Genomic DNA, 14,706 nt, shown 5'->3' with positions numbered 1-14,706 from the left:
CTCTATAGAAAGTGTAGTCATTATTTGTACACACACAAACACCAGGTAGATTCAACAGTGAAAATGCCTAAAATATTTGGCTAATTCACAGGAAATGGGCACTCAGTACGCCGATTAATAGTGATTGTTTTTCTCTGCTAAAGTTTTACAGCGGGTAAGTGGACAACCAGGTCCTTGAGAGCTGCATGTCCTGTAGGTTTTGGGATTTTTTCTGCTGCAGTAAAGGTGATAGGTATCTCACCTATCACCTGGGATCATTATCACGATCCCAAATATATTGCTAACTTGCTGGTAATTTGCATGACCTGAGTTTGAGAAAAACCTCCCAAACATGCAGGACATGCAGCTCTTGAGGGCCAGGTTTGCCATAGCTGTTTTACAGCGTGAATTCACAATATGTAATTGGATCAACTGCGAATGACTCGTAACAGTAAGAATCACAGCAGTTACTGCAAACAATCACACCGTTTTACCATGATTTCAAATCTGATTGATTCATTGTAGCAGAAATATTTTACGCTTGACACACTCCAAATGTTTTAATACAATGAATCCATGACACCGTATAGGAAAAGGCGACAATATGAATGATGTACAACAGGACATGTTTATAAAAGTACCACGAAGTACACAAACGGACAGAAAGAAAACATCTGATCCTCTTACAATTCAAGTAAGTTTATAAACAGGTTCTTCTGATATTTCCTTTTAATGCAGGTGTCACGAAACTTTTTTAAGATGAGAGCTACTTTTTGTTATTAGTTGACACAAAGGGCTACCATTTTGATAAACATTCCAAAAATAACTTACCAACAGACTTTGGGAGTAAAGGCGACACGTAAGCAGGACACAAAAAATGTGGTGCAGTGGAACCTCAATTTTCGAACGCCTCTCAGTTCGGACAAATCGGTGTTAGACCAAAAATTTCGAGACATTCTTGCTTCGCTGTTCGGTCAAAAAATCGGAGTTCGAATGCCGGTACGCTAGGGGCGATGCTGAGCGGCGTACAGGTGTAGATTGCCCCCACCCCTCGTGAAGAACTGTTGTCACATGACCGCGCACTTTTTGCTTTCGTTTTTAATATCAGTGAGCGGAGTGTTTTAACCCCTAATTATGCCTCGGTGCAAGCAGCAAAGTTGCTACAGGTGAAAAAAGAAGAGTAGTGCGTACAACTATTGCATTTAAGAAAGAAATAATAGCAAAATATGAAGAAGGTGTGCGAGTTTCCGATCTTGCTATACATACAGCATAGCTTCTGCTAAGCACCACAAAGGTAAGAAATCCTATTCATAATTCTTTTCTTTATCCTTTAACCGCTCACCACTTGTTGTGGAGACCCCGGTGCTAAATGACGTGTAAACGACCTGATTTTTTTGTTTTTAAACGTTCATGTTAGCGTAATCTTTTGTATGGAAGATTACGCTAACGCGAACGTCTGATTAGCCTGGGTTAGCTTAGTGTTTACGTTCATGGTAAGCCTTCAAGGATTTGTAACGGATTAAAATGATTTTACATTACTTTTAATGGCAAAAACGATTTTCGGTGATCGACCAAATCGGTTTTCGAACAGGGTTCTGGAACGGATTATGGTCGAGAACCGAGGTTCCACTATATCGTTTCGAAAAAAAGATGTAATCAGATTACAGGTATAATATGTAAAGATATGGATTACTTTACATGACTACATTTTTTTATTTATAATCATTTTTATGTTGCACACTGCCCAACTCAAAAGTGGAAGTAGTACTCACGGCAGTCTGCGCAGCGCTAATGCTCTCATACAATTATTGTGTATGTCAGCGGACGCAAGCGTGGACTCTCCTGCCCCCTACAGCACACGGTGTGTATGGCAGTCCTCAGTGAGCAGCCTCCCCATGACATCCCTTTGACATAGTGATGGGAATGTCGTCTCTTTTATGAGAAGCGGCTTTTTCAGCTCAGGTGACTAAAAAAAACGGTTCTTTCCATTCCCAAGCGACTATTTGCATATTTTTTTGTTGCTTTAATCCATATATTACCAATTATTATGTAATACGATGCACAAAATGACCCAAAAAACTGCAAATTGATAAGAAGGAGCAAGAAAAATGAAGGAAAAAGCTAGGGGGAAATTAACGTTAGTAATAAAAAAAAGGGCGGGGTGTAAAATTTAATCAGTATATTACAGATAATGTAATATACACGAAATAAATTAATATTTTTACCTATTATTCTATTAAAGTTTAACTACATGTATCATTTGCACAATCCAGGGAACCTTAATACTTATTGAAACTTTAAAACCTTATAAAAAGCAACTTTAAAGTAAAGCAATTGGAATCGCTTTGTGACAAAACAAAATGTAAATTTCAAATATTGGATATTCATGACAACAACAAATAAACTCATACTAGAATAAAAGTAAAAATTTCTTTTAAAAGCTGATTGTGAAACATCCCTGAAAAATACTGTAAAAATGTGTTTAAAAAAAAGAAAAGAAAACACTCAACAAAAGTAAAGCCATCTACTCTGAATCCAATCAAAGAAGCGTTTTACCCAAAAGTCTGAAAGGGAGCAGGCTCTCTAAATGTTTTGAATAATGAAGCCTGTTGTAAGCCGTTGCTGGATGTGCTGTCGGGTATGGCAAACATACACCGATCCCTCTCTCACCTGGATAGGGCGAAGGGGCCTGTGAGGATTACATTTTTGGACTTCTCCAGTGCCTTCAATACCATACAGCCTCTGCTACTGAGTAGGAAACTGAGTTAGCTCACACCTTGTAGAATGGATTACTGACTACCTGACAGGCAGACCCCAGTATGTGAAACAGGGGGGCTGTACATCGGACACTGTGGTTAGCAGCACAGGATCTCCGCAGGGGACCGTTCTCTCTCCGTTCCTATTCATTCTATATACATCGGACTTTAAGTACAACTCTGAGTCCTGCCATGTGCAAAAGTTTGCCGACGACACTGCGATCGTGGGATGTATCAGAAACGGGCAGGAGGAGGAGTACAGGAAATTGATTCAGGACTTTGTCCGATGGAGCGACGCAAACCACCTGCACCTAAACACCACCAAGACCAGAGAGATGGTGGTGGACTTCAGGAGAACCAGAACTCACCCGGTTCCTGGAACCATCAAGGGAGAATGTGTAGAATTTGTCCAGACCTACAAATACCTGGGTGTGCAGCTGGACAACAAACTGGACTGGACTGCCAACACAGAAGCTCTATGTAGGAAAGGGCAAAGCCGACTTTACTTCCTCAGAAGGCTGGCCTCCTTCAACAACATCTGCAAAAAGCTCCTGAAAATATTCTATGAGACAGTAGTGGCAAGCGCCCTCTTCTATGCGGCAGCGTGTTGGGGAGGCAGCGTCAAGAAGAAGGATGCCTCTCGTCTCAATAAACTGGCTAGGAAAGCGAGCTCTGTTGTGGGCAAAGAGCTGGACAGCCTAACAACAGTAGCTGAGAGACGAGCACTGAAAAAGCTGAGGTCAATCATGGACAATCCATCGCATCCACTACACAGCATTATCTCCAGACAGAAGAGCAGTTTCAGTGACAGACTGCTGTCACTGTCTTGTACTACGGACAGACTGAAGAGATATTTTCTTCCTCATGCCATGAGGCTCTTTAACTCCACCCGGCAGAGTAAAGGCCCACATTAAACCACACCACCTACATTGGATATTACCGAATCTTACTGCAATATGTATTCTGTGTAGCACTATTTAGTTACTCTATATAACACGCTACAGTGGGCATTTGCACGTCACACTGGGTATTTGTATATTGCATTCTTTTGGCTTTATTATTGTACTGTTCTCAGCTCAGGGATGCTGCTGGAAGTGTGAATTTCCCTTCGGGGATGAATAAAGTATCTATCTATCTTATCTATCTGCATTTGGTTCTGTGAAAAAAATGTTTGACGGTAATAATAGTTGTGCTCTTCCGTGCATTTGATATGCCTCACCTGAAACTCAGAAATCTTACTTAGAACTTACTAGAAACATTTCAATGACCGGTCACTGATGACTGATGAGATATTTTCAGAACCTGTCCGTGGGATACTCTGGTGTTCTTATGGGGCTACCTGGCGCCTGCTGGCACCATGTTGGAGACCCCTGCTGTGATGTGGGGGAGGAAAAAAATGAAATTTGTTTTCGTCTTTCATTTAAATCCTCACTTAATTGTGTATTAATGAGTAGTCATTTTCTAAGCTCGTGTTGTTCGTTTTTGGTAAAAAAGAAAAACTGAATCCCCGCGATATGCAAAAGTCTGCAAAGAAGCCCCCATCCTTCCGTCAGCTCTGAAAACGCTGGTCTACGAGTGATCCCAAGAGCCAAGAAGAGATCCACAGGTTGGAGAGCGTTCTCCATCCCCGGTGCTGTAGAATGCTCTTCCCCCTGAGATTCGATCTGCAATCGCAGTGGAAATGTTTAAATCTAAGCTTAAAACACACTTCTACTCTATAGCATATGAATAACCTATATTTCATGTTGATTAATATGTGTATTTTTTTGCCCTCAAGTAGGTTTTAGATGAGGGGACGGTGTCATAATAGTCTGTAGTTTGCAATAGTCTTTGATTTTTGCAGCCCTTTGAGACTCTTTGTCATGAAGGGCTATACAAATAAACATGACTTGACTTCCCCCCGAGAATAATATTGTATATTATGCGGTCCATTTACCATATTTCGTCCTCTTTGGAAAAAATATATTTAATGTAAGGGCAAAAATTTTTTCTCATGAAAGTGACAAGCTATATTTATGTTGCTATTCTGTACATTTTAATTGAATGGAAATGGAAGATAACGGTAACCAGAAAACATTTCCGCTTTCGTTGCAACCCCACTTCGCGCTGCTGTCTACTGCGCATGCCCACTAGAGAGCACAGTTTTCCGCCTTGACATGAAGCCGAACAGCCTCTCGGGATGACAGAGCCGCGGAAACTTCGACGACTTGTGTCACTCCAAGCTGAAGGAGAGTCAACAAAGGTTATCAATGTCGGCTCCTCGGTGCTCTCTAATCTTTTGGCTGCGTTTTTTTACGGAGTCAGTTCCTTTCTCATCGTTGTTGTGAACAAAACGGTCCTAAGCAGTTACAGGTAAAGTGCAAAGTACAAGAGTATGTCCAGGTGATAGGTCAAATTCAGTGTTAAGTATTATATCGCTTTTAAATAAGTGAATAAAGTGGTCAATTATTTACCACAACAAGTATAAATGTTTTAATATATTGATATAAATATAGTTTTCATTAGTATTTATTCGGGATGTTCGCATACCTGTCATCCTCCACGGCTCCATACTCTTACGAACTGTCGTACTTTCCCTTAGAAATGACAAAATAATCTTGCACCATTTTTTTTTCAAACGTGTTTATTTATGTAGTTTAACATGTTAAATAGTACATGTGTTTCGTTATATCATATATTGTTAATTAACATTTTGTTGTGGGACACTGAGTTGCTTGACATGAATGAGGTTTATTATAAAAAAGTTTAAAAAAAATAAGTAGCTGGGACGTTCACTGTAGAAGGAAAAAATACTTGCAAATATAATTAAGTAGAATAATACATTTTCTTCATTCAAATGATGAATTCATTTTCTGCATTAAATTATTGTTGGTAATATACTCATTAAAGGGATCACCACAAACCTGTCTTTTTTTTCATTTTTCTCCTTTTACAATTGTTTTTTTCTTAACTTCTTTATACAACTAAATAATTCGTACTATAATGCATCAAAGCAAGTGAGCTGTTTGAGAGCCGGCTCTCTTAAATAGTTGAGCCGAAAAAGCCGGTTCTTTAAAAAGATACGGACTTCCTTTCACTACACAACTCGAACTCGTTTGACTTGATTGATTTGCCGTTTCGTGATAGTCTGTGTATACCGGATGGTACCCATAATTGACAAATTTGCGTTTTTCCGTACAGATTATCTTGTACGTCGTACACGTCTTAAAATGCATAATAAACGTACTTTGTATGGCAAAAACGTACAGGTTGACAGGTATGTGTTCTGTGCCACATATTTACTGAGCATACCAAAATCTCAAGTAGCGATGGATACAGATACATAAGGATGCCATTAGTACTGTACATAGAACTTCTACAAAATGTGACAATATCTTTAAAGATGGGTTGAATCATTTGAGGTGTCCTTGAAAAAATGAAAGTACAATATTTTCTCATGTATGGAAGTAGGTATGTGTTAACGAGGCTTAACTGACTTCAAAGAGCCTTTATATTTTTCCCACCAAGTCCATATGCTTACAGTTAACTTTTAGCAAAGCTGTTTGGGCCGCGGTTGAAGAGGTAAGGCGAGGTCTGTCTCATGTACAGTCCAAACGTCAACCCAACCCCCCCAAAAAAATGAAAAAAAAAAAATATTACTTGAGTGCCTGCAAGAAATGCAGATACTTTCACCCGCAACATAAGAAGCTGGACCGAGGCTTCAATGATGACAAAAGCCAAAAAACAGCGTCAGGGAGTAGAAAAATTCCAAATTCTGTACAGCACGATTGAAGATGTAAATTTATATGCAAGAACAATTTCCTTATATTGCATTTATATCATATCAAGTTATAATTCCTTTCATTTCTGGTCACGGGTTGTTAAATGGCTACTAGAAGAAGGGCTGTGATACTGGTGTCTGGTACCATCGCTTGTAGTGGTGATACCTCAAGAAACGCTGGTATCCGTTCAGATACTGATAGCCATTATCATTGCTCTCACATCTCAGGAGGTTAAGCGCTCGTCTTGGGATCTAGAGGTTGCAAGTTCGGTTCCGTGTTATATGTCGAAGTGTCCTTGGGCAAGACACTGAATCCCTAATGCCCCCAATGGCAGGTAGTTGCCTTGCATTGCTGACGCTGCTATCGGTTAGTTAGTGTGTAAAAGGGAAAAGTTTGAAGCACATTGTAAAGCGCTTTTGGAGTTCTTCATTGACTAGAAAAGCGCTATATAAATGCAGACCATTTAAATTTACATTTAGAGTTTTCATTCCCTGTTTTATTTATTACAGATTTCCATCATCAGTATGTGTTGGAATTGGTCAAGTGAGTACTTTCCATGCACCGATAATCTTTTTTGATGAGACCCAGTCTTGTTTATGTTGCCCCTCTTTTTAAATTTGATAGATGCTGGCGACAGTGGTCGTTTTGAGAGTCGGCAAAATGTTGCGTGTCATTTCGTTTCCAGATATGGACTTAAGTGTACCACGCAAGGTGAGACAAAATTATTCCATTTTGATAGGGTGTGGATGTGTGTTGAGGGGAATCTGGTAGTGTAGAAGAAACGGATTTCAGTAAGAGTGATTTGCAACTGGGGCTGCAACAACGAATCGATAAAATAGATTAAAGTTTTCATTTAATTACCACATCATTTTGTTGTGTTGCGTAATTTATGAGCCTCTAGACACATTAATCAATGCAACTAAGTTTATTGCATATTGTTGTAAAGTTGAAGTACCACTTTGGTATGGCAGAGGGCACCTTGCGAGACATTTTTATAAAAGTATCTTGATTGGTTGGATCACTTAACCACAAGGGTCACCATTCGTGGTGTGTCTGGGGCAAGTACAGCCTAGTGGTGCCCATCACTCTCCAGGCCAACATATGTTTCCACCATGTCTCAAACCGGAGAACCTTTAGCTCGATAGGCTAATGTGCTAACCACTTTACTACAGGAACATATCTTACAAAATTTGCATGAACCAGTCAAACACTGCAAAGTTAACAGGGGAACAGAAAGTGATGCAGAAATAAATTAAAAAATGTGAAAATAAATTAATAAAATACAGAAAGTAAAAAGAAAAATAATAATGATGACATATTTATCTCAACACAAGCATATTGAAGCATATTGTATTTTATTTGCTCATTGGGAATGTTGATCATGTTCAAAGATTTAACCAACAAAACAAATTAGTTGACAACAGTTGAAAAAGTGGTTTTATATTTTTTATATTTTCTGCTACACATAAATTAATTTATTGCACTTTCTTCATTTTTATTTTGTGTGATGATTCTAAATGTAATATAATCTTTGGATAAGGTGGTAGTAAGAGTATCTTCATGCATTTCTTTGCATTTTTGTTTTTTGTTTTTTTATTATTGTTCTATGTTAAAGAAAATTCTGTTGTGTCGTGCACTATTTCTTTATCTGTCCAAAACTTGAATATGGGATGAAATAACAAAATGTGTTTTAAAAAAATTTGATTCATCAATTAATCGTAAGAATAATTGACCAATTCATCAATTATTGAAATAATCTTTATTTGCTGCCCTATTTGCAACAATAATATGGTTGGATGGACCAGAATTTAAAACATTACATTTGTATTATTTTGTGTTTGTCAGATTTGAGTCAAACGGCATATTCCACACGTTTTTTATCCGTCTTCTGGGACGGCCATTTTAGGAGGGTGATATCGATCTTGCTCATGCTCAGCTAACAACCAGTCAGGATCCACCTACTTTCTAAAACAGAGCCAATATTGTTTAACATTTAGAATACCAGACGCCCATTCAACATCACATTGTTCGAGAATATTTTGAGTTCTGCTTTAATAAAAGTATGCCATTTTGTTTTCTGCAGATATTTCCACTTCCATTACTCTATGCTGGAAATCAAATATTTGGCCTTTTTGGGACTCAGCGACTCAAGTAGGTTTCTAAAATTTCGACCAGTATTTTTGTTCCTTTTTAAGCAGCGCCGTGTCATAAAAATCTACATAATTTAGAGTTCCGGGGTTCAAATGTTGAAAACGTTGCTCTCAGTAATAGTTTATTTAAATTGATACTTGATTCTGTATTTAAGACCTTGTGCCTAAAAGGGAAGCTTGTTTAAGGTTATATACAACTTTTTGAAGTTTCATGACTTACTTTGATTGTTCTCTCGTTGTAGTTTGCCCATGTTTACAGTTCTGAGAAGGTTCAGCATTCTCTTTACTATGCTATGTGAAGGCATCCTGCTTGGGCAAGTGTTATTTGGTTTCCACTTTCCATGCCCGTGTGCTAAACTGACAATTGTTTTCCTTTTTTTTCCCTGCTAATCAGAAAGACTTATACTACAGCAATCAAAACCACTGTCTTTACTATGATTTTGGGTGCCTTGATAGCTGCCAGGTGAGTGAACCTTTAATGAGGCATTTGTGTACATTTGTTATATTTCACAATGTCCCTCACAAATTTTTGGAACATTTTAATGAATGTTTTTGGAGAAAAATGTTGGAAGAAATGAAACTTTACAAAAATGTTACGTAATCTATGTTGTATAACATTGAAAATAGACTGTATTTTCGTGTTATTAGTACATAGTCCCTTATTCTTAAGCTCCCCCAGTAACATGTGAAGAAAAGTTTTTCAGGGCATCTAAGACGGTGCATTACATACCATACTTTACATGCATCATGAATGAGCTGACTAAGACTGCACTTTCCGGAGAAATTTTCAACATGTTACCTCGTGTTTACTATGTTTGTGTACTGTAATGCTAAATCTAATTCACCCTGGTCATCCTGAAAGGGGGATTACCACTTGTGAGGTCCCTTCTTAAGGTTTCTCTTTTTTTGAGTTGTTCCTTGCCCGCGTGTTGGTTAAAGATCAGGTACCGTATTTACCGCACTATAAGGCGCACCTAAAAGCCTTTATTTTTTTCAAAAGCTGACCATGCGCCTTATTTATCGATCAATATTAAGTCGCAAAGTCTTCCAACTAACTTGCAGCCGCCGACTAGATTTTCCCCCGAACGCCAAGTAGTCCGCGGTGTATGCTGGGATTTATTTACCGGCGTTTCATTGGCTAACCAACGTGTCAATCATCATTTGAATCGATCACTATTGGCTAAAGTTATTCGGATGTAAAGGGGGGCGGATCCTTTTTATCATTTACAGGCTGGCATAGGCTAAAGCGTCAAAACAAAGCCTGTAATTGGCAGAAAAAGATGAATGTGAATCACACGTTGGGTTGACGGCATAGAGAAAGCATTTTTTACTATTCTGTATTTGTAAATATTTTATTCTCCTGGATTTACTACACTCACAGATATAAGAGGACCATGGCTGCACATTATTATAGAACACAACAACTTCGGTGAGCTACTCCGGCTATATATTTTCCCTGTATATTGTTTCAGACTGAACTCGATGTTTCTGTGATAAGCGGTGCAGATAATGAATGGAATGGAGTGTCTATTTTTAAATTAAACTCAATTCCAAGTGTTTATTGTCATATACACAGTAAAGTTGCGAGCGAAAAAGAAAATAGAAATTAAGGAATGGTTGGCATTTCTTGAATCCCAAGACTTTAACCATCCGAATGATGGAACGATGCTTTTGAGTGACATCGTACGGACACCGCATCCGCACGTGTTCTCGACACGTATTTGCGTCTTTGCAAGCTTTCGGAATGTTAAGGGGGTATTAAGTTTGACTGAACTATCTGACTATTTTGTCGACGCTCCCATTGTAGTGCCTTATAATCCGGTGCGTCTTATGTATGTCAAATATAGGACCAAAAACTTTTTTCAACGGGGTGCGCCCTATATCCCGGTGCGCCTTATAGTGCAGAAAATACGGTAATTGCGTAATTGTAATCCTGTGCAGTCCTTTGAGACATTTTTGTGATTAAGGGCTATATAAATAAATGTAACTTGACTTGACTGTGATCATGTCTTAAAGCCACGAGATGGCAGCAGAGTGTAAAAATGTAAAAAAAAAAGTTCTGTTCTAACGGTCAAATTTGAAATATGAGAGTTGATTAGATTTTAAATGAGATATGCTCCATTCATCCCTACAATTAGATTTATTTGGAATAAAAACTCTACATTTCAATTGATGATCATACATTTCCAATTGTACTTTTTTACAACTGTCCTGTAAAATCATTCAAAAATATCAGTTCCAACATAAAACAAGAGACCATTTTCTTGTTTTGTGTTACGTGGCGTTGAACTTAACAACTGTTTGTTTGGATATTATTTAAATGTTCTTGTTATTAGGAGGCTTACAGTTTCTGGTTGGAAAAGTGTCCGCCGACAAAATCTAATCAGAATTTTGCCAAAGTGAGTGAAGCGCGTGCTCATTTATAACATTTCCACCTTTCTCGATTCATGTGCTTGATAGCGCCGACCTTGCGTTTGATTTTGAGGGCTACACATTCATAATGCTGAACAACGTTCTTACAGCGGCCAGTGGCTCTTACATTAAGCAGAAACTGGATGCTAAGGTCAGCAGAGCTGCTTACATCTTAATTTCTTTTTTTCTTTTTTTGGTGTGATAAAACCTCTTTCCTGTTCTTTCAGGATCTAGGCAAATTTGGTCTTCTCTACTACAACGCTCTCATTATGATTTTACCCACTTTGGCATATGCACACTATACTGGTGACTTGAAAAAGGTGTGATTGGTTTTTGTTTTTAATCTTTTTTATTTCAACAATAGGATACCATGGAGATTAGAGGCTTTGGAGAAAATGTTTATGATCAAGAGACTTTCTAATGCAAACTGGAAACTCTCAAACCTTGGAGTCTTAACACTCTCCCCCCGTGAATCAATCAAATTGGTTAAGCTTTTTTTTGTTAAGTTAACTAATCAGGATAGGACAGAGCTGGCTGCCGAGAGCCGGGAAGCCGGTTGCAAAGTGACAATCTACCCAGTGGTGGAGGTCGGCTGCCGAGGCTTCATGGGCCAGTCAGCCACACGCCTTCTAAAAGATGCAGTAGTGACGGGAGGGAAATTGAAGACAACAAAAAAACACCTGACAGAGGAGGCCGAAAAGAGCAGCTTTTAGCTCTGCCTGAGGAGGAAGGACAAGAGTTGAGGAAAGAACACCTTGGAGAGACGTCTCTGTCACTACTACGCCACCAGGAGACGTTTTAGTGATTTAAATGAGATGATGACCTTTCAGATAAGCCATGGGCACTGGAGGAGGTGAGACGGGCAGCAATACCAGGCAGGAAATACCAACTACCTGTACTTTAATTACAGACATCAACCATTCTAGGTTACAGTCATAGTTGCTTATACAGTAATCCCTCGGTTATCGCGGTTAATTGGGAACAAAACCACCCGCGAAAAGTGAAAATCTGCAGAGTAGCGACGCCCCTTCACAAATGCTTAAAAATAAATAAATACATTATTTTATTATTATTATTTTTTAGACCCGCGAAGCTCTGAACCCACAAACGTGGAACAGCGAAGTAGCGAGGTCCCACTGTATACACAACTACCGGTCTTGATGGCATTTGCAGTTATGGCTCAGATGCTAAATCAGCAAAAAGTTCCTGTTTAAGTCATGTCATTTTTATTTGTTTAGCCCTTAATCACAAATAGTCTCAAAGGGTTTTGAAGACCACCGACTATTGCAAACTACAGACTATTATTACATCATCCCCTGATCTAAAACCTACATGAGGGCACTGTAGTTCTTATATTTTTGACTTAAAAAAAATATTATTCCTACCACCATTTGTAAATAAATTAACTTTAACAACTACAGAGCTGATCTAAGACAAGTAGTTGGAGAGTTTCTGGTTATAAAAACCAAGTTTCTTATCTTGACCCAGGGTGTCAAACACATTTTAGCTCAGCAACCTCATGGTGGAAAAACACTCACACGGGGACAACATTAGGCATTAATGGCCTTTCCATGCAGGACAGGTGATCTTTGAGGCTCAAAATCGATTTATGATTCAGGGGTGTAAAATTCAATCATTGATGCGATTATTAAGGTTTTTGTTCTAGTCTTTTCCTGTACTAAAATATAATCCATTCTTTTTTATTATTATTATTATTATTAATATTTTAACTTGAATTTTGGAACTTCTCTGTTAATATTTTATATCGACTAAATCGACTTAATGCGCTTTTGATTCCAAGTGCTAATATATAATTAAAAAAGTGTAGTTAAGTTGCAAATGTTGCAGTTAAGAGCGTTATGCAGGCACCACAAGTGAGTGCAATCATAACGCCTGAGACAGCCCGTCTATGAATTCTATGTTTATGAAAAAACTATGGGATGGATGTTTTATCAAATGTTCTCTGGTTGATAAATGATAGTCAGCAAATGCAGATACGGTTGGCGGTTTGCTTTGGGAGTGGCGCCTGATTTTGGCAATATCCAGTGGAGATAATCAAAACTGAAAAGGCGAGCTATGAGGTTCCGACGCTGATCACTAAGCAGTGCAAACCTTTCACAGAGGGTGAATTAATTAAAGAATGTTCAAAGAATGCCAGGCTGAATAGCCGACCCTCAGAATTTCAGCTTACAAAATCTGGCCCACTTTCTAAAATGTTTGGACACCCCTGGTGTAGGGGCTACCTGTAAATACATTTTGACGTCTTTTTTAGGGCCTGTCTATAGGACACCAAATATTCGGGTTTTCCCTCATTGATGTGCAATGGAACACAAACGGCTTAATTTTAATAACTGAAACATTTCGGGGTTTTAGAGTTTGGAGTATGGCGGATGGTCTGATCAGCTATTTGTTGTGCAGTTTGTCCTCTCCTGCATCATGGGGTAAGCTTTCTCAGAGCATCATGAATGAAGGGCACCACCAACTTCCTTGTCGTCATTCATTCCTCCCTAGATTTATCTTAATGTACTCCATCATGCTCTGCACGCAATACAACTCGGCACTCACCACCTCCATTGTGGGCTGCATTAAGGTCAGCTTGATTCTGCATCTTTGTTAGACTCTTGTATAAAATTGACTGATGCAATGTTGCAGAATATTCTGGTGACCTACGTTGGAATGGTATTGGGCGGAGACTACATTTTTTCCTGGACTAATTGTATTGGTTTGCACATTAGGTAAGAGCACTGCAGCGATATATTGAAAGTCGAAAGATTGGGAGGTTTCAAATGTTGTGAAATGTCACGTTTGTTTTCTAAATTTGGCCTGTCAGATAACCTGGGGAAAACCATACTTTCCATTTTGACAGGAAGGGCAAAATGGCGACTCGTGCAATGTATTAGACGAGTTGGTTATTGTTAAATGTTTATTTGACGAACGCTAAATTCATTTCATACAATGCCTCGAGGGAGGCAGAACACGCTTGATATAAATGTTGAACTTGTTAGATTCCTTTCCTATTCAAAAAAAATTGACCTCCAATATAAGCTACTGTAGTATTATTTAGAATTTTGTTTAGACTATTGCATTGACCATTATAACAGGAGACATACTCAGGTGAATCAACCTTAAGAACTTAATTTTTTTTTTAATCCAGTTACTCACAGAAAACACACTATTGTGTTTTCGCTTTTATACAATTTAGTTTAAATGGAAATCAAAATGAAAAAACACATTGATGATTTAGATTTGTTGCAGAAATTAACATGTTACTTTTTTGTCATCTGTGACCCAATAGCATTGCAGGGAGCCTCGTGTACTCCTATATCACCTTTGCACAAGAACAATCTAGTAAGATCAATCATTTCTTGATCAGTGGTTCATGCTTGGAGTCTACATTTACGTTTACATTCTTTTAACAGAAAAGGTGTGATTCTCAAGATCTGAAGACATCTGTCATGGTTTCATCCATATTACAAAAGTGCCCGAAACTTTATGGTCATACTACTTGTGTTTACTGTGTTGACTAGCATTGTCAAATAAACCACTTGTTTAATTTAGATATGCTTCATTTTAATTTATTTCCTCTGAAAGAGAGGCGGAAGATGCTAACCATTAAAAACGAGATGAGCTTTCAGATAAAATGGTCTT

At 38.4% G+C, this 14,706-nt stretch overlaps 1 protein-coding gene across 2 annotated transcripts; it reads left to right on the top strand.

The window, feature by feature from the left end:
• Positions 1 to 4,848: 4,848 nt before the first annotated feature.
• On the top strand, positions 4,849 to 14,615 carry LOC148374534 (nucleotide sugar transporter SLC35D2-like). 2 transcript variants are annotated; one of them, XM_088337629.1, is made up of 13 exons: positions 4,850 to 5,087; positions 7,006 to 7,039; positions 7,121 to 7,207; positions 8,580 to 8,647; positions 8,889 to 8,960; positions 9,041 to 9,109; positions 11,107 to 11,209; positions 11,286 to 11,378; positions 13,432 to 13,499; positions 13,570 to 13,648; positions 13,711 to 13,793; positions 14,354 to 14,406; positions 14,478 to 14,615. In XM_088337629.1, the coding sequence occupies exons 1-13, from the start codon at positions 4,915 to 4,917 to the stop codon at positions 14,486 to 14,488; spliced, it is 993 nt and encodes a 330-aa protein (XP_088193755.1). In that variant the 5' UTR covers positions 4,850 to 4,914; the 3' UTR covers positions 14,489 to 14,615. The 2 variants fall into 2 exon arrangements, with proteins under 2 accessions (XP_088193746.1, XP_088193755.1); XM_088337620.1 differs by having other exon boundaries at positions 4,849 to 5,087; positions 14,354 to 14,615.
• Positions 14,616 to 14,706: the final 91 nt, after the last annotated feature.

This window comes from Urocampus carinirostris, chromosome 1 (genome assembly GCF_059441175.1).
Source record: "Urocampus carinirostris isolate Australia breed hairy pipefish chromosome 1, RoL_Ucar_1.0, whole genome shotgun sequence".
NCBI lineage: Eukaryota > Metazoa > Chordata > Actinopteri > Syngnathiformes > Syngnathidae > Urocampus > Urocampus carinirostris.
Note: the sequence above shows the minus strand (reverse complement) of the source record. Positions and strands in the feature narration are given on the sequence as shown.

What these genes read in the sequence shown, in the direction of transcription:
- LOC148374534 (XM_088337620.1), top strand. Translation starts at nt 4,915, where the DNA reads ATGACAGAGCCGCGGAAACTTCGACGACTTGTGTCACTCCAAGCTGAA. An exon ending in ACTTAAGTGTACCACGCAAG is followed by an intron (nt 7,208 to 8,579) that starts GTGAGACAAAAT and finishes TGTTTTCTGCAG; the next exon opens with ATATTTCCACTTCCATTACT. An exon ending in GGTGCCTTGATAGCTGCCAG is followed by an intron (nt 9,110 to 11,106) that starts GTGAGTGAACCT and finishes TGTGCTTGATAG; the next exon opens with CGCCGACCTTGCGTTTGATT.